Raw genomic sequence first — 19,597 nt, forward strand, 5'->3', positions numbered from 1 at the left:
TTTCTATTAAGGCTGGGTCTGAACCTATCTTTCATGCATATAGGAGTTAAAATGAAGGACAACCAGCCACACTTGTGTATTAAGGGTAAAAAAAAGCAGGTAGACTTTTTGCAAAATGAAGTTACAACTTAGATGACTTTTGAAGTTCTTTATGACTTATTTTGTAATCCACAGAACTCCCATAGCCTCGCATTCAGCTGTGGGTACTGCTTTCAGAGTTGGGGATCATCACAATACAATTGAACCAGCCCCTTTGGAAATATTCTGTGTCTCAAATGCCCTACGGAGCACACAATCAGTTGATGGCTATGGAATTTTCTGTCAGCTAAAGAAAAGAGTGATTTTGGAGTATGTAGGTATTTTTGTCAAAGCAAAATGGTCTCTCCTTGGGTAGGAATTATGGGAGACAGAGTCATTTGTCAAATTGTTCCTGGGGTGTGCTTGAAGTCAAAACCCTGTTACTCATCTCTTGTTTCATCTCTTTTCAGGAAAAGTAATCAAGATAAGCCCATGCAGTATCAGGGCTCATCCAGATGTTACTTGTCTTAAAATCTTGCTGCCTGGGGGTAAAAATCATTGTGGATTTCTCATCTTTCCTGTCGTGAAGCAAAGCAAGTGATCTTCCTACAGCACAGCTGAACTATTAGCACCCACTGACCCTCTACCATGCCCTCAATTTTGAAAGAGGAACTTTCAGTGGGAGTTCATCTATAAAATATTACCAAATTCCCTAGCAAGGCTTTCAAGGCTCTGTACCCTTCAGCACCTTTCCATTTTCCCCCTTGTATCCCACCATGTGACCTATGTTCAAGCCACACTGGACTGTTTGTTGTTTCCTGACTATTTTATGCACTTCTTTACTTTTGTGCATTTTCTCATGCTGTTCACTCGTCCTGCAATGCCTTTGAAATCCTTTTCCCGCCTGTAGGAAAACTATTCATTCTTTTAGGCTCAGCTCAAATGCTGGGTCCCTTTGAAGTCTTCCCTCACACCCTTATCTTCCCTGTCCATATGTTGGAATTAATAGCTCTTTCTTCATTTCCATAGTTTTTTATTTACTCCTCTGTTTTATCATTTGTCTTTATACCACACCTTGGAGTCTTATTAGTAAGTTAGAGCTTGTGTTTAGGGACAGTTAGCATAGAAGAGGAAGCTTGGGTTTTGAGAGTGTCTGACTTCAAATCTGAACTTTTTATTATGTATGGTAATAATAATTATTAACATTTATACATTTATTAAGTGCTCACTATGTACCAGATACTGTTCCATGTGCTTTACTTGTATTAACTATTTAATTTCTGAAACATCCCCATGGAGTAGGTACCGTTATCCACTATTTCTCACTTTTTACATGTGAGAAAGCTGAGATACTGATTGGTTAAATAACTTGGCCAAGCTCATTGAGTTGGTTAGTAGCAGAGCTGAGATTCACACCTTTGCAATTTGAATCAGGAGCTAGCATATGTAACCATTTTGTAACTCTGTACCCCCGCACAACTTCTACTAAAGTACATTGCCCATCCCCAACTTAAATTTGAGTGTTATTAGTCACCCCTGTCCCTTACTTCTTCTGCTTTTTCCCTTTGTGTTGGCCACTTCCTGCTTTATCTTCATTCCCTACCCAACTAAGCATTCATGGTCCATCACTTTCAACATGTTTTTAAGTATTTTTTATTGTGGTAAAATATATATAACATGAAAGTGGTAATTTTAATGATTTTTAAGTATACAATTCAGTGACATTAATTGTATTCACAGTGTTGTGCAGCCATCACTACTATCTATTTCCAAAACTTTTTCATTACCCAAAGGAGAAACTGTGTAACCATTAAGAAATAACTCCCCATTCCCCTACTCCCTCCAGCCCCTAGTAATCCAGTCTACTTTCTCCGTGAACATGCCTATTCTAAATATTTCTTTTAAGTGCAATCATACAATATTTGTCCATTTGTGTCTGGTTTATTTCACTTAGCATAATGTTTTCAAAGTTTATCCACGTTGCAGTATGTATCTGAGCTTCATTCCTTTTTATAGCTGAATAATATTCCACTGTGTGTGTGTGTGTGTGTGTGTGTGTGTGTGTATACACCACATTTTGTCTACCCATTCATCTGTTTATAGACACTTGAGTTGTTTTCACTTTTTGGCTATTTTGAATAATACTGCAATGAACATTGATGTACAAGTGTCTGTTCAAGTCCTTGCTTTCAATTCTTTTGAATATATACCTAGAAGTACAATTGCTGGGCCATATGGTAATTCTATGTTTAGCTTTTTGAGGAACTGCCAAACTGTTTTCCACAGCAGCTGCAGTATTTTATGTTCCCACCAGCAACGTACAAGGGTTCCAGTTTCTCCACATCCTTACCAACACTTGTTATTTTCCATTTTTTAAATAGCTATTCCTAGTAGGTGTGAAGTGGTATCTCATTGTGGTTTTGATTTGCGTTTCCATAATGACTAATGGTGTTGAGCATTTTTTTATGTGCTTATTGTCTATTTGCATAGAAGATCTTTGGAGTAATGTCTATTCAAGTTCTTTGCCCATTTTTTAATTGAATTGTTTGTCTTTATGTTGTTGCATTGTAGTAGATCTTTATATATTCTGGATGCAAATCCCTTATCAGCCATATAATTTATAAACGTTTTCTCCTATTCTGTAGGGGTTTTTTTATGATATTATTGATGTCCTTTGATGCATGAAAGTTTTTAATTTGGATCATGTCCATTTTATCTATTTTTTCTTTTGTTCCTTGTGCTTTTGGTATCATATCTAAAAATCCATTGCCAAATTCAAAGCCAGAAAGATTGATTCCTGTTTTTTTCTGAGTTTTTTTCTTTTTTAAGATTGGCACCTTAGCTAACAACTATTGCCAATCTTCTTTTTTTTTTTTATTCTTCTCCCCAAAACCCCACAGTAGATAGTTGCATATTGTACTTGTGAGTGCCTCTGGTTGTGCTATGTGGGACGCCACCTCAGCATGGCCTGATGAGTGGTGCAATGTCCGTGCCCAGGATCTGAACTGGTGAAACCCCGGGCCACCAAAGCAGAGCACGCGAACTTAACCACTTGGCCATGGGGCCGGCCCAAGAATTTTATTTTATAGTTTTAACTTATATTTAGGTTGCTGATCCATTTTGAGTTGATTTTTGCATATGGTATGAGGAAAGGGTCCAACTTCATTTTTTGCATATAGGAATCCTGTTTCCTCAGCACCGTTTGTTGAATAGTCTATTCTTGGCACCCTTGGCAAAATCAATTGGTGATAAACATGTTGGTTTATTTCTGGACCCTCAATTCTATTCCGTTCATCTCTATGTCTATTTTTATGCCAGTACTACAGGGTTTTAATTACTGTAGCTTTGTGGTAAGTTTAGAAATCAGGAGGTGTAAGTGCTCCAACTTTTTCTTCTTTTTCCAGATTGTTTTTGTTAACCTGCATCCCTTTCCATTCCACATGAATTTTAGGATTAGCTTTTCCATTTATACAAAAACATCCACTGAGATCTTGATAGAGATTGCACTCACTCTGTAGACTGCTTTGGGGATATTGCCATCGGAACAATATGAAGTCTTGCAATCTATGAACACAGAATACCTTTCCATTTATGTAAATCTTTAGTTTCTTTTAGCAATATTTTGTAGTTTGTGTACAAGTCTTTCACACCTCCTTGGTTAAATTTATTCATAGATGTTTTATTCTTGTAGATACTATTTTAAGTAGAATTGCTTTCTTAATTTCCTTTTTACATTATTCATTGCTGGTATATAGAAACATGACTGATTTTTGTGTGTTGATCTTGGAACCTGCAACTTTGCTGAATTTATTAACTCTACCAGCTTTTTTTATGGATTCTTTGGGAATTTCTATATATAAGATCATGTCATCTACAAATAGAAATACTTTTCTTTCTTCCTTTCCTATTTGAATACCTTTTATTTCTTTTTCCTGTCTAATTGCTCTGGCTAGAGCTTCCAGAACAATGTTGAATAACAGTGGTGAAAATGGGTATGCTTGTCTTGTTCCTGATCTTAGAGAGAAAGATTTCAGTCTTTCACTATTGAGTATGATGTTAGCTGTGGGTTTTCGTAAATGCCCTTTATCGTGTTAAGGAAGTTTCCTTCTCTGCCTAATTTTCTGAATGTTTTTATCATGAAAGAGTGTCAGATTTTGTCAGATGCCTTCTTCTGCATCAAATGAGGTTATCATGTGGGGGTATTTTGTTGTTGTTTTTCTATTAAAGTGATGTATTACATTGTTGTATTAAAGTGGTATTTTACATTGATTGACTTTCATATGTTGACCACCCTTGCATTCCTTGGATAAATCTCACTTGGTCAAGGTGTATAATCCTATAAATATGCTATTGGATTGGATATGCTAGTGTTTTCTTGACAATTTTTGCATCTAGGTTTATAAGGAATATTGATCTCTAATGTTCTTTCCTTCTGATATCTTTTTCTGGCTTTGGTATCAGGGTAATGCTGGCTTCACAGAATTTGTTGGAAAATGTTCCCTCCTTTATTTTTGGGAAAAGTTTGAGGATTGGTGTTAATTCTTCTTTAAATGTTTGGTAGAATTCTCTAGTGAAGCCATCTGGTCCTGAACTTTTCTTTGTTAGAAGGTTTTTGATGACCGATTCAATCTCTTTACTGTTTATGGTTCTGTTGAAATTTTCTATTTCTTTTTGAGTCAGTTTAGGTAATTTGTGTGTACTTAGGAATTTGTCGATTTTGTCTAATTTGTTGGCACACAGTTATTCATAGCGTTCTCTTTTAATCTTTTTTTATTTCTATATAATTGGTAGTAATGTCCCCACTTTCATTTCGGATTTTAGTTATTTGTGTCTTCTCTCTCTTTTCCTTTGTTAGTCTAGCTAAAGGTTTGTCAATTTTGTTGACTCTTTTCAAAGAACCAACGTTTGGTTTTATTGATTCTCTCTACTCTTTTTCTAGTATGTATTTTGTTTATCTTTACACTAATCTTTATTATTTCCTTCCTTCTGCTAGGTATGAGTTTAGTTTTCTCTTCTTTCTCTAGTTTCTCAAGATGTAAAGTTAGGTAATTGATTTGAGATCTTTATTTTTTTTTTCTTTTTTTGGTGAGGAAGATTGGCCCTGAGCTAACATCTGTGCCAGTCTTCCTCTATTTTGTATGTCAGTTTCTGCTACAGCATGGCTTGATGAGTGGTATAGGTCTGTGCCTGGAATTTGAACCTGCAAACCCAGGCCACCAAAGCAGAGTGCACCAAACTTAACCACTACCCCACCAGGCCAGCCTGAGATCTTTCTTATTTTTTTTTTAGGAAGATTAGCCCTGAGCTAACATTCATGCCCATCTTCCTCTATTTTATATGTGGGACGCCTGCCACCGCATGGCTTAATAAGTAGTGCATAGGTCCGCACCCATGATCCGCACCTGGGATCCAAACCAGCAAACCCTGGGCCACGAAGCAAAACATGTGAACTTAACCACTTCGCCATTGAGCTGGCCCCGATCTTTCTTATTTTTTAATTCAGACATTTACAGTTACAAATTTCCCCCTGAGCACTGCCTTGGCTGCATCCCATAAAATTTGATATATTATGTTTTTGTTTTCTTTCATCTCTAAGTGTTTTCTGATTTCCCTTGTGACTTCTTCTCCAACCCATTGGTTGTTTAAGAGTATGTTGTTTAATTTCTGCATTTCTTAATTTTCCAGTTTTCCTTCTGGCGTTGGTTCCTAGCTTTATCTACTGTGGTCGGTGAAGATACTTCATGTGATTTCAGTCATTTTAAGTTCACTGAGACTTGTTTTGTGCCCTAACATGTCTGGAGAATGTTCCACATGCACTTGAGAAAATGTGTATTCTGCTGTTGTTTGGTGGCGTGTTCTATATATGTCTGTTATGTCTAGGTGATTTATAACACTGTTCAAGTCCTCTATTTTCTTTTTGATCTTATGTCCAAATGTTCTACCTATTATTCAGTGTGACGTTGGAAGTCTCCGACTGTTACTGTAGAACAGTCTATTTCTCCTGTCAGTTCTGTCAATGTTTGCTTCTTCTTAGAGACTTTGCCTTCCTGATTATCCCCACTCTATTTTTAACTCCACTCTATCTATAGGTTCCTCCGTATCTGCGTGGGAAATATACTTATTTTTCCCATTAGAAGGAAAATAATCATTTCCCCAACTCTATCTCCACAAAGTTTTCTAACTACCACCCTATCTTTCTCTACCCTTTCACAACAATGCTTTCTACTTTTCCACATTTGTTTTTCTGCTTTCTCATGTTTTTCTCAGTCCTCATACAATTGCAATCTAGTTTCTTTCTCTACTACTCTACTGAAACTCTGCTCTCAAGGTAACCAAAACCCCCATCTTCCCTAAGGAAAAAGGACAATTTAAATTTTCTAAATATTTTATTTACACATGTTCTTACAGAATAATGCTCCTTTTCTACTTTTGATGTATTCTTCCATGCATTGGGAACCTTCATTAGAATAACAACTCTGACATTTCTGTGCCTTCACCCTTACTCTTGTCTTTCCCTCTTCTGTTTCTCTTTGGAAGAATGTCTTCCCACTAAGGATTGTGTCCTACTCTGCTTCTCTATAACATAAGTTTTCAAGTGTAGGTTGGAATAGGTGCACAGTTTCTAATTGGGTAGGATATTTTATCAAATTCTGGGATTTATTTTGAGGAACACTATTGCCCGAAATTCTAAGTCACATTCATCTGTATCAGATTTGTCAGTAACAAAGATTATATGTTTATCTCTCATCTGCTTTATTATTATTCCCCCAGATTTATGGAGATATGATTTACATATTACATATGTAAGTTTAAGGTGTACATGATGATTTGATACACGTATATATTATGAAATGATTACCAAAATAAGGTTAGTTAACACCTGCATCCCCTGACATGATTACCATTTTTTTGTGTTGATAATATTTAAAATTTACTCTCTTAACAACTTTTATATTGTTAATTATAGTCACAATGATGTATTTTAGATCCCCAGAATATATTCATCTCATAACAGGAAATTTGTGCCTATTGAGCAATATCTCCCAATTTCACCCACCCCCAGTTCCTGACAACTACCATTCTACTCTATTACTATGACTTCAGTTTTTTTAGATTCCACACATAAATGAGAACATACATTGTTTTTCTCTATCTTATTTCTCTTAGCATAATGCCTTCAAGGTCCATCCTTCTTGTTCCAAAAGGTGGGATTTCCATTTTTATGGTTGAATAATATTCCATAGTATATATACCACATTTGTGTTATCCATTCATCTGTTGATGGACACTTAGGTTGTTTTCATGTCTTGGCTATTGTGAATAATGCTGCAGTGAACTTGGAGATACAGATGTTTCTTCAAGATAATGATGTCATCTCCTTCAGATATATACCCAGATGTAGGATTGCTGGATCATGTGATAGTTGTATTTTTAATTTTTTGAGGAACATCTCTACTGTTTTCCATAGTGGCTGAACCAATTTACATTCCTACAAACAGTGCACAAGGGTTTATCACTACAAATTTCCCTCTGAGACATGCTTTTGTCATATCCATAAGTTTCAGCAGGTTGTGCTTCCATTTTCATTTGTTTCAAGATATTGTTTTGATTTCATCTTTGTTCTATTGGTTGTTCAGGAGTGTGTTGCTTAATTTCCACATATTTGTGCAATTTCAAGTTTACCTCCTATTATCTTCAGCTTGAAGAACTCCTTTCATTATTTCTTTTAAGGCAGGTGTAGTGGTGATGAACTGCCTCATCTTTTGTTTTTTGGGAAAATTCTTTATCTCTCTTTCATTTCTGAAAGACAACTATGCTGAGTAATGTATTCTTGGTTGGCAAGTTTTTTTTCTTTCAGCACTTTGAATATATCATCCCACTCTCTCATGGCCTGCTAGATTTCTACCAAGAAATCCTCTAGTAAGTATTTCCCTTCAAGAGTCCCCTTATAAGTTACAACCTTCTTATCTCTGCTGCTTTTAAGATTCTCTCTTTATCTTTGACAAAGACAAAACATCTTTGACTTTAGACAGTTTTGTTATAATGTGTCTTAGAAAAGCTCATTTTAGGTTTGAATTTTGAGTTGACCTATGAGGTTCATGAACTTGTATATCCTAATCTCTCCTCAGATTTGGTAAATTCTTAGCCATTATTTCTTTAAACAAGCTTTTTACCTCTTTCTTCCTCTCTTCTTTTTCTGGGACTCCAGTAATGCAGCGATTTTTTTCTTTTAATGGTGTCTCATAATTCATGTAGTCTCTTCATTCTTTTTCATGGTTTTTTCTTTTTACTCTTCCCAATGGAAGATTTCAAATGACCTGTCTTCTAGTTCTCTAATTCTTTCTTCTGCTTGGTTGAGTGTGTCATTGAAGCTCTCTTTTGAATTCTTCAGTGCATTCAATATCTTCCTCAACTCTAGGATTTCTTCTTTTTATTTTAATGGTGTCTATATCTTTTTTGAGCTTCCCATTTTGTTTATGCATTTTTTTCCTAATTCCATTTACTTGTCTATGTGTTTTTGTGTAGTTCACTGAATTTTTTTAAGAGGATTATTCTGAATTCTTTGTCAGACAGTTCATAGATCTCCATTTCTGTAGGGTCAGTCATTGGTGTTTTATTAGTTTCTCTTGGTGAAGTCAAGTTTTCTTGATTATTCATGATCCTCATGGCCTTGATTTGGTGCCTGTGCATTTGAGGAATTAGAACCACTTCCAATCTTTATAGACTGCTTCTGCAAGCAAAGCCCATCACCAATCAGCCTGCTCAGAGATTCTAGGTGGGCCATCTGGTGGTGTCCATAGGAGGGCTTTCTGCTGGATTCTTTGAGTGGGTGGGTCTGGTGCCTGGGTCAGCAAGTGGGCAGGCCTGGTGCTTGGGTACATGGGGACCAGTCTGCTGTCTGGGTCCAGACCCAGGCATGGAGCCTGGGTTCACTGGGACCTGCTAGGTGCCAGGAACCACTGGAGTGAGCCAAGTGTCTCAGTCCATGGGGGCTAGTCCTGTATTAGGAGGAACCATGAGCCTGGTTTCATAGGAACCAGCCTGGAGGCTGGGCCAATGTTTACTGCTCTGGTGCTGGGGCAAGACAGGTGCTTGAGTCTGTGGGAGCTGTCCTTGAGGCTGGGCCAGAGAGGCTGGCCTGGTGCTGGGGCAGGCTAAGAGCCTGGCTCTGTAGGAGCTGGTCTGGAGTCTAGGTCTGAGGGGGCTGACCTGGCCCTGGGGTGGACTGGGGGACTGGGGTTGCAGGAGCTAGTCTGGTGCTGGGTAGGTCAAAAGTCTGGGTCTGCAGTAGTCAGCCTGGCACTGGGCCCAGCCAGGAGCCTGGGTTCACAGTGTCTGATTGGGAGCCTCAAGTGGTAGGAGCCACTGAGGGCTGCAGGAGCTGGCAAGCACAGGGATGTGTTGAGACCCTGGGTTCACAGGAGTCTCTTAGGAGCCTGGGCCGTGTAAGCCACTCGGGGCCACAGGAGCTGGCCTGCACTGAGGTGAGCCAGGAACCCAGGTTTGCAGGAGCCTGCCATGAGCATGGGTCTACAGGTGCTGCCCCGGGCCATTGAAGCTTGCTATCACTGGGGTGGAACAGGAGCCTAGGTTCATGGAAGCCCTATGGAAGCCTTGTGCCACAGGAGCCACCTAGGGCTGTGGGAGTTGACAGGCATCAGGGTGAGTCAGGGGCCTGTGTTCATAGGAGCCTGATGCTTTTGAAGCTGCCTGTGGCCATGGGAGCCACTTGGGGCCACTGTTGCCAGCAAGCACTGGGTTTGCAGGAGTTGCCTGGAAGTCTGGTATCATGGGAGATGCCTGGAGCTGTGGATCTGGTAGGTGCCACAGTGATCTGGGGGCCTGGGTTTGTGGGAACCTGCAGAGAGCCACCTAGAGACACAAGAGTCAGCCTTGTGCTGGAGCAGTCTGACTCTGGAGTCTATAGTGAAGTCAGATACCTTCCATGGGGAGGGTGTCTTTCTTCATGTTGGGCTGACGGGTCTTGAGGGGAGAGGTGATGGGAGTAATATAAATCTACCTTTTCTACCCTCCTCAATATGCCTTTTTTTTATTTCTGTGCTTCACCCAGGTGTTGTAGCCTTTCACCTGGAATCCTTGGGTCTTATAAAGGTACTTTTGTGCATGGATAGTTATTCAAATTGATATTTCTGAAGGGGTCAAGCACTAGAAATTTCTATGCTACTATGTTGTTGACATCACTGCCTGCTTTATTCTTTTTCCTCATTTTGGCCAGAACATGGGTGGGAGAAGAGAATTGATATTTATTTGGCCTCTCAAGTCGAAACTAATATAATAACTTAATATGTTCTGATTTCAAAAAAAAATGAACATCATAAATATAGTTAAAGACCCCTTTGAATGCAATTCCTATCCCAGTTGCCTTCTTAGAGGCAACCCATATTGCCAATTTCCATAGAAAAGTTCTATGCTTTGCCTACATACAAATATATTCAAGTGTTCTGAGGGTTTTTTAAAATTTTAAATTTTATCACAGTATATGTGTTATTCTGCAACATTTTTTCTTAAAAGTATGTCTTAGAGATTTTCTCATCTAAGTATATATATCTCTTTCTTTCTTCTTAGTGCTGTATTGTATTTCACAGTATTGCAATATCGTTTTTGTTTCTGTCGGTGGTTCTGAGAAATAGACTCCTGGGTCATAGGGATTTTTCATTTTAATAGATATTTGAAATCTCCTTACAAAAGGATTATATTATTTTATGTTCTATCAGTATATCAGAGTTCTTGGTTCCCCACACATCCACGAATAGTTCTGAGTATTTGCATATTTAAACATATCTGCTATCCTGATGGATGAAAAATGGTATCTCTTTGTTTTAATTTACCTTTTACTAATGTTGAAGAACATATATAAGCTCCCTTAACTCACCGAAAAAAATCAGATCAGGAATATGAATTTCTCCTTTAAGAATGCAAATCAATTTGTAGGCAGCTAAATGCATGTTATCAATCTGTGGAGGCTAAGGAAAAGTCTGAAGAGAAAAGCATGTTTTTTTGCATGAACTTAATATTCACAAATCCCTGATATGTAAAGAAAAGATAAGAATTCTCACAGTGCAAATAAATTTGAGTTTACTATTACAAGATCTTATAGTCTTTTGTTTCAAATATGTTAAGACACTGTTCAGATTATATAAATCATCAATAATTAGTGTGATAATGAATGATAATTTAAAATTCTGTTAGATGATTAAATTCAGTTGTAAGTTTACCAAGCTTTTCTTAAAAGCTCAATTTATCTTTGTGATGTTAAGAACAACTTAGTTGATCATCTTCATACTACAGGATAATTCCTTAGAAAAATGAAATTTCACAGTTTATTTTCTAAAAATATACTCAACACATTTTTTGTTGATGTACTCATTCGTAATTAGTGGTATCTTATCATTACCAACACAATTGAGGACCCGCAGCTCTGGGAGCAGGCTCTTTAAGTATGAAATTTCATTTTCTTGGGTAAGAAAATTTCTTCTCTCTCTTTAAAGTGAGATTTGAAGAATTTTCAAACATGTCTAGACCTGGCTAGTGTTAATGTCATTTTGGGGGGTTGATTTATTCACCAGAGAAGAAAGTCGGGCACACAGAACTCCAGGTTGAAAAGGGAGAAAATGGATGAGTGCAAACATGTGATCTGATCTCTAGATATTAGAACTATATGGTGCTACATCAAATTCCACAATCTGATTGCACTAAGATGACCCTATGTTAAATTAGAAATTCTACAACAGTAGTTTTTATTCTCCAGGACAGATTTATTTCGCTGAGATAACACAGTTTAAGTGACTTATACTCTCTGAAGCACCTTACGTGAGAAATCCTTGTCCAGAGCTAATGATTCATTCCTCAGTGAGCCAGTGACCAAGTACAAAAAAGCTCCTAGAGAGGGGCACACTATCATCCTTCAATTTTCCTAAATAGATAGTAATTTCTTCTGAGTCAAAACCTGTCTGAGATGAAAAACAAAAACTTACTTGAATGTCATTCCTTGGTGTGTAAATCCCTACTGGGTAAGAAACAGGAAATGGCTCAAAGGTCGTGCCTTTTTCATTTGAGACTCCTTTTAAAATAATGTGATTTTTCTGGTATACGAAGAATGATGGAACTTTTATGATTTACATAAGTCCATTAATGTCATTATTTTGGTGTATATATAAATTGTAAAGTCTTGAAATATATCATTAAAATTTCCAAAGATAGCCTAGGTGAACAACTCTATTGATTAAATAACTTTACAATTACAATCTCTCTCCCTTTCTCTTCATTCTACAAGAAACAGTTCTATGCCTGTATTGTGCAGAAAAGAATATTTTCTTCTGGGGACTGTTGTGGCCACCCCTCTGAGACAGAATACACTATCACCCAAAATTTGATTCAGATGTCAGACTGATTATGGCACACATACACACACCAAGACAGTATGAAAAGTTTTATTACTCACATAATGAGACTTTCTGGGTAGAGCAGAATGGCTTTCAGACAGATCCAAAAATGGCTTGAGGGGCTGGCCCCGTGGCCGAGTGGTTAAGTTCACGCACTCCGCTGCAGGCGGCCCAGTGTTTCGTTGGTTCCAATCCTGGGCGCGGACATGGCACTGCTCATCAAACCACGCTGAGGCAGCGTCCCACATGCCACAACTAGAAGGACCTACAATGAAGAATATACAACTATGTACCGGGGGGCTTTGGGGAGAAAAAGGAAAAAAATAAAATCTTTAAAAAAAAATGGCTTGAAAGAGTGGGACAAGGAGGCATCCTTGCGGTTTTATGGTGGCTAGCAGATGGGTCCAGGGTGAGGGTTCCTCCATGTGGTTTAAACTTCCCACCAGTGCCTAAGGAGGGGGAACATTGGTTTTATGTTCTGCTTGCCCATTTGTGGGGCAGAAGGGAAAGTTATCAACTTACTTATATGTGGGACAGAGGAGAAGGAGGGGTAAGGCTTAAAAGCTTCAAAGATCAAAAAGTAGTCAAAGATCAAAAAATGGAGTCAGCCTCTTTATTCCAGAGTCTTTAAAATATCTGCTTCATTTACCAGTCTAGAAGCATATGCAGATAGGTTTCCATTGTGACTGAAGCAAAAAGTCAATTTTGATCAATCAAATTTCTCTGAAATATATAATTTTGTTCTGGAATCTTTGACCCAAAAGCTGAATCTACCGGCATACCTTAGAGTTGCAGGGATTCAATCAACCAATGGCATGGATATCTTGAGTAACCTAAGTTTTGGTTCCGTTACATCAATAACAGGGTTTGACGATTAATATAATGAATAACAAGTATTTTCCTTCAGTGCTTCTCAGAGCAAAAACATTAGGCTTACTCAATTTGGCTTTATAATTAGCAACATGGTTCAAATGATATCATCAATAAAGGGAAAAGACAACTCACAGCATAGGAGAAAATGTTTGCAAATCAGACAAATGTTACAGATTCCGTATCCAGAATATATAATAAACTCTTACCACTCAATAAAAAGGCAAATAGAACAATAAAAAAATAGGGAAAGGATTTGAATACACATTTCTCCAAAGAAGATATGCAAATGACTGATGAACACATGGAAAGATTCTCAACATCATTAGTCTTCAGAGTAATGCAAATCGAAACCACAATTATACCACTTCACACTCACTAGATGTCTATAGTTCTTTATAAATACGGATAATAGTGTTAGCAAGGATGTAGAGAAACTGGAACCCTTGCACGTTGCTGGTGGGAATGTAAACTGGTACAGCCATTATGCAAAACAATTTGGCATTTTATCTAGTGTACCATTTTAATTTACTTGTTTCCTTTTCTGTATGTATTTTAGTTTTCTCTCTTAGTGGCTACTCTAGGGATTATATGTAATATCTTAAGTATATAACACTCAAGTTTGAATTAATGTCAACTTAATTTCAATAGTATACAAAACTCTGCTCCTTTACAACTCTGCTTTCCTGTTTATGTTGCTACTGTCACAAATTCGATCTTTATACATTGTGTGTTCGTTAACATGCATTTATAATTATAGTTTTATGCATTTGGCCTTTAAAATACAGCAGAAAAAACAAGGTTTAACAAAACAAAAATGCAGTAATACTGGCTTTTAAAAGAATTATTTGACTTTATGTTTTAGAGCAGTCTAGATTTACAGAAAAATTGAGTAAAAAGTACAGTGAACTCCCATATACTACTTCTTCTCCCCCACCACCCGCCTTCCCCGCTCACAGCTTTCCATATTATTAGCATCTTGCATTAGTGTGGTATATTTGTTAAAATTGATGTATGAATATTGATACATTATTATTAACTAAAGTCCCTAGTTACATTAGGGTTCACCCTTTGTGTTGTACATTTCTATGTTTTTTTAAATTGTGCTAAAATACACATAACATAAAATTTGCCATCTTAACTAATTTTATGTGTACAATTCAGTGACATTAAGTACACACATTGTCATTCAACCATCACCACTATCCATCTCCAGAACTTTTTTATCATCTCAAACTGAAACATTATATCCGTTAAACAATAACTTGGCACTCCCCACAGCCCTTTGTGAGCACTATCCTAATTTTATCTCTATAAATTTGACAACTCTAAATACATCATATAAGTGGAATCTTGCAGTATTTATTTTGTGACTGGCTGTTTCACATAGCATAATGTTTTCAAAGTTTATTCTTATTGTAGCATGTATCAAAATTTCATTTCTTTTTAAGACGGAATAATATTTCTGTAATATGTCTGTATATACCATATTTTGTTTATTCATTCATCTATCAATGGATATTTTGGTTGTTTCATTTTGGCTATTGCGAGTAATGCCACTAAGAACACTGGTTGTACAAATATCTGTTCAAGTCCCAGCTTTCAATTATTTTGGGTGTGTAACTAGAAGTGGAAGTGTTACAACATATAGTATTCTATGTTTAATTCTTTGAGGAACCCCCATACTGTTTTCCAAAGCAGCTCCATCATTTTACATTCCCACCAGCAATGCACATGGGTTTCAATTTCTCCACATCCTTCCCAACATTTGATATTTTCTGTGTTTTCATAATAGCCATCTTAGTGTGTGTGAAGTTGTATCTCATGTTTTTGCTTTGTATTTCCCTAAAGTCTAGGGATGTTCAGCATCTTTTCATGTGCTTATTGACCATTTGTATATCTTCTTTGAAAAAATGTCTATTCAAGGCCTTTACCCTTAAAAATAGGGTTGTTTGGGGCCAGCCAGGTGGCACAGCAGTTAAGTTCACACATTCCACTTCGGCGGTCCAGGGTTCACCAGTTCAGATCCAGGTGCGGACATGGTACCGCTTGTGAAGCCATGCTGTGGTAGGCATCCCACATATAAAGCAGAGGAAGATGGGCATGGATGTTAGCTCAGGGCCAGTCTTCCTCAGCAAAAAAGAGGAGGATTGGCAGCAGATGTTAACTCAGGGCTAATCTTCCTCAAAAAAAAATAGGGTTGTTTGGTCTTTTGTTGTTGTTTTTAGGCATTCTTTATATAGTCTTGATATTAGCTGTTTATCATATATATGATTTTCAAGTATTTTCTCCCATTCTTTGAGTTGCCTTTTCACTCCCTTGAAAGGATCTGTTGATGTACAAAAGTGGTTTTTTTGTTTGTTCATTTTAAAAGTTAAAGGTGTACAGCATGATGGTTTGATTTACATGTATTGTGAAATGATTACCACAATAGGTTCAGCTAACATCCATCTTCTCATATAGATACACTAAGAAGAAAAGACAGAAGGAAAGAAAAAAGGAAAAAAAATTCTCCCTGTGATGAGAACTCTTAGGATTTACTCTCATAACAAAGTTCCTATATATCATACAGCAGTGTTAACTATAGTCATCATGTTGTACATTACATCCCTAGTACTTATCTTATAACTGGAACTTTGTACCTTTTGACCATCTTCCTCCAATTTCCCCTTCCCCAACTCTCTGCCTCTGGTAACCACAAGTCTGATCTCTTTTTTATGAGTCTGTTTGTTTGTTTTTTAGATTTTACATATAAATGAGATCATCCAGTATTTGTCTTTCTCAGTTTTACTTATTTCACTTAACATAATGCATTCAAAGTCCATCCATGTTGTCACAAATGGTAGGATTTCCTCATTTTTTATGGCTGAATAATATTCCATTGTGTATATATATATACACAACAACTTCTTTACCCATTCATCCATTGATGGACACAGATTGTTTCCATGTCTTGGCCATTGTAAATAATCCTGCCATGAACAAGGGGGTGCCAGTATCTTTTTGAATTTGTTTTTGTTTCCTTTGGATATATTCCCAGAAGTGGAATTGCTGGATCATATAGTAGTTATATTTTTTAATTTTTTTAGTTTCTCCATACTGTTTTCCGTGGCTGTACCAATTTACAATCCTGCCAGCTGTGCACAAAGTTTGCCTTTTCTCCACATCCATGCCAGCTTTTGATGATGATGATGACCATTCTAACAGGCATGAGGTGATATTTCATTGTAGATTTGTTTCTTTTTCTCTTGAGGAAGATTGACCCTCAGCTAACATCTGTGCCAACCTTCCTCTATTTTGTATGTGGTACCCCGCCACAGCATGGCTTGATGGGCAGTGTGTAAGTCTGCCCCCAGGATCCAAATCCCCGAACCCCAGGCCACTGAAATGGAGTGCACGAACTTAACCACTACTCCGCCAGGCTGGCCCCATTCCATTGTAGTTTTAATTTGCATTTCCCTAATGACTAGTGATGTTGAGCACCTTTTCATGTACTTGTTGGCATTTGGTATATCTTCTTCGGAGAAATGTCTGTTCAGATCTTTTGTGCATTTTTTAATTGGGTTACTTGGTTTTTTGCTGTTGAGTTGTATGAGTTCTTTATACATTTTGGATATTAACTCCTTATCAGATATATGGTTTGCAAATATTTTTCCCATTCTGTAGGTTGTCTTTTCACTTTGTTGATGGTTTCTTTTGCTGTGCAGAAGATTTTTAGTTTGATCTAGTCCCACTTGTTTATTTTTTGTTTTGTTGCTTGTGCTTTAGATGTCATATTCAAAAAATCATTACCAAGATCTATGTCAAGGAACTTTACTCCTATATTTTCTTCTGGGAGTTTCATGGTTTCAAGTCTTACACTTAAGTCTTTAATTCATTTTGAGTTTATTTTTCTAAGTAGTGTAAGATAGGTGTCTAGTTTCATTCTTTTGCATGTGAATATCCAATTTTTCTCGCACCATTTATTGAGGAGACTGTCTTTTCTCCATTGAGTATTCTTGGCTCCCTTGTCAAATATTAGTTAACCAAAAGTTTTTAATTTTGACAAGTCCAATTTATCTATTTTTTTTATGTTTTAGGGTTTTATCCAAGAAATAATTGCCAAACCCAATGCCATAAAGTTCTTGCCCATATTTTCTTCTACAAGTTTCAAAGTTTTAGTTCTTAAGTTTGTCTTTGATCCCTTTTGAGTTAATTTTTGTACATGGTTTAAGGTAAGGCCAAAATTCATTCTTTTGCATGTGGATATCCAGTTTTCCCAGTACCATATCTCGAAAAGACTGTGTTCCCCACTAAATGGTCTTGGTACCTTTGTCAAAAATCATTTGGCCATATATGCAAGGGTTTTTTTCTTGGCTTTCTATTCCATTTCACTACTTCATATGTCTATCTTTATGCCAGGGCCATACTGTTTAGATTACTGTAGTTATTGTAGCAAGCTTTGTATGATATTGTGATTTATAAGAAATATAAATATTCAGATGACCAAAATATATTTCTCATGTATATTTTGTCTTTGTCCACAATTCCTTCACAGCTCCCAAAACCCTTGAAATTTCCTCAGTGATAAGAGCAATGGGAGCATGTTTTGTCATAATATTTGGTCTCTTGTCCTCAGTTCCTAAAATCTACCTCAGAGCCATTAAGGTGAAATAGATGTCTTGTTATTTATAACAAGCCCCTTCCCATCCCAACTGGATTTATGTTAATGAGGTGACTTCTCAAAAGCACCTAAGGATGGTAGCTGGTTGCCAGGGCAACCAACCATGTGGTTAGAGGGTTGGAACTTTCAATCCAACCTCTCACCACCTCCCAGAAGGGGAGAGGTGCTGGAAGTTGAATCAATTGCCAATGGCCAATGATTTTATCAATCATGCCTATGTAGTGAAGCCTCCATAAAAACCCAAAAGGTTTGGGTTCACAGTGCTTCTGGGTTGGCAAACACATGGAGATTCTGTGAGATTGGAGCTCTGGGAGAGAGCATGGGAGCTCTGCACCCTTTCTCCATACCTTGCCCTATGTATCTCTTCCATCTGGCTGTTCCTGAGTTATATCTTTTTGTAAAAAGCCAGTAAACTAGTAAGGAAAATGTTTCTCTGAGTTTTGTGAGCTGCTCTAGCAAATTAATCTAACCTAAGGAGAGGGTCATTGGAAACTCCCATCTACAGCTGGTAGATTAGAAGCACAGGTAATAACTTGGATTTGACATCTTAACAATGTTCAATCTTCCAATTGATGAACAGGAATAGAGTTCTTGTAAGCAAGTGATGTTAAGTTGGTATAAATTCAAATTAAATTTTTATAGATTTATGATGTTATATGTAATCCCCATGGTAAGCAAAAGAAAAATAATCTATAGAATATACAAAAAGGAAATGAGACTGGAATCAAAATGTGTCCATGCACAAAATCAACTAAACACAAAAGAAGATAGTAATGGAGGGAATGAGGGACCAAAAAAAGTGATAAAACATATATTTAAAAAATCAAAATCACGAAAGTAAGTCCATCTTTATCAGTAATTTCATTAAATGTAAATGGATTAAATTCCACAATCAAAAGGCATTGATTGGCAGAAGGAATAAACAAACATGAGTGAACTATATGCTACCAGCCTGAGATTTACTTTAAATCTAAAGAAACAAATAGGTTTAAGGTAAAAGGATGGAAATAAATATTCCATTTAAATAGTTGCCAAAGAGAGTTGGTATGGCTATATTAATATCAGAAGAACAGACTTAAAAGTCAAAAATTGTTAGAAGAGACAAAGTACGTTATATATTGAGAAAAGGGTCAATTCACCAAGAAGATATTAACAATTATAAACATACACATGAAACATCAGCTTTTCAATATATGTGAAGCAAAAATTTACAGAATTGACAGGAGAAATGGATGGTTCTACACTAACAGAGATATTAGTACCGCAATTTTAATAACGGATAGAAAATCAGACAGAAGAGCAATAAGGAAATAGAGGACTTGAACAACACTATAGTCCAATTGGATCTAATAGACATATACAAAGCATGCGACTCAATGACAAAAGAATACACATTTTTCTCAAGTGCACAATGAACGTTCTCCAGAATAGAGCACATGTTAGACCATAAAACAAGCCTTGATATTTTTTGAAAGGATGAAATCATACAAAGTACCATTTCTGATCACATTGAAATGAAGCTAAAGATCAATAGGACAAGGAAAATTGGAAACTTCACAAATACATGAAAATTAAATAATACACTCTTCATTTTTGTTTATTTTCCTTAGACTTGGTCATTTCAATTGTGCTGCCTTTAAGT

General features: G+C 36.9%; 1 protein-coding gene across 2 annotated transcripts in view; it reads left to right on the forward strand.

Annotated features, from left to right (window-relative positions):
- The window catches only part of ARMCX5 (armadillo repeat containing X-linked 5), a 39,144-nt gene that overhangs the window by 5,774 nt on the left and 13,773 nt on the right, over window positions 1-19,597 (forward strand). Inside the window, exon 4 of one of the 2 annotated variants that reach the window (XM_070258645.1) lies at window positions 489-1,305. The exons of the other annotated variant lie outside the window; for it this stretch is intronic. Within the exon in view, the coding sequence (XP_070114746.1) occupies window positions 489-497 (9 nt within the window). The 3' untranslated portion in view covers window positions 498-1,305. Of the gene's footprint in view, window positions 1-488; window positions 1,306-19,597 lie in introns of those variants that run through there. 2 annotated transcript variants of the gene reach the window in all.

Source organism: Equus caballus, chromosome X, assembly GCF_041296265.1.
Source record: "Equus caballus isolate H_3958 breed thoroughbred chromosome X, TB-T2T, whole genome shotgun sequence".
Classification (NCBI taxonomy): domain Eukaryota; kingdom Metazoa; phylum Chordata; class Mammalia; order Perissodactyla; family Equidae; genus Equus; species Equus caballus.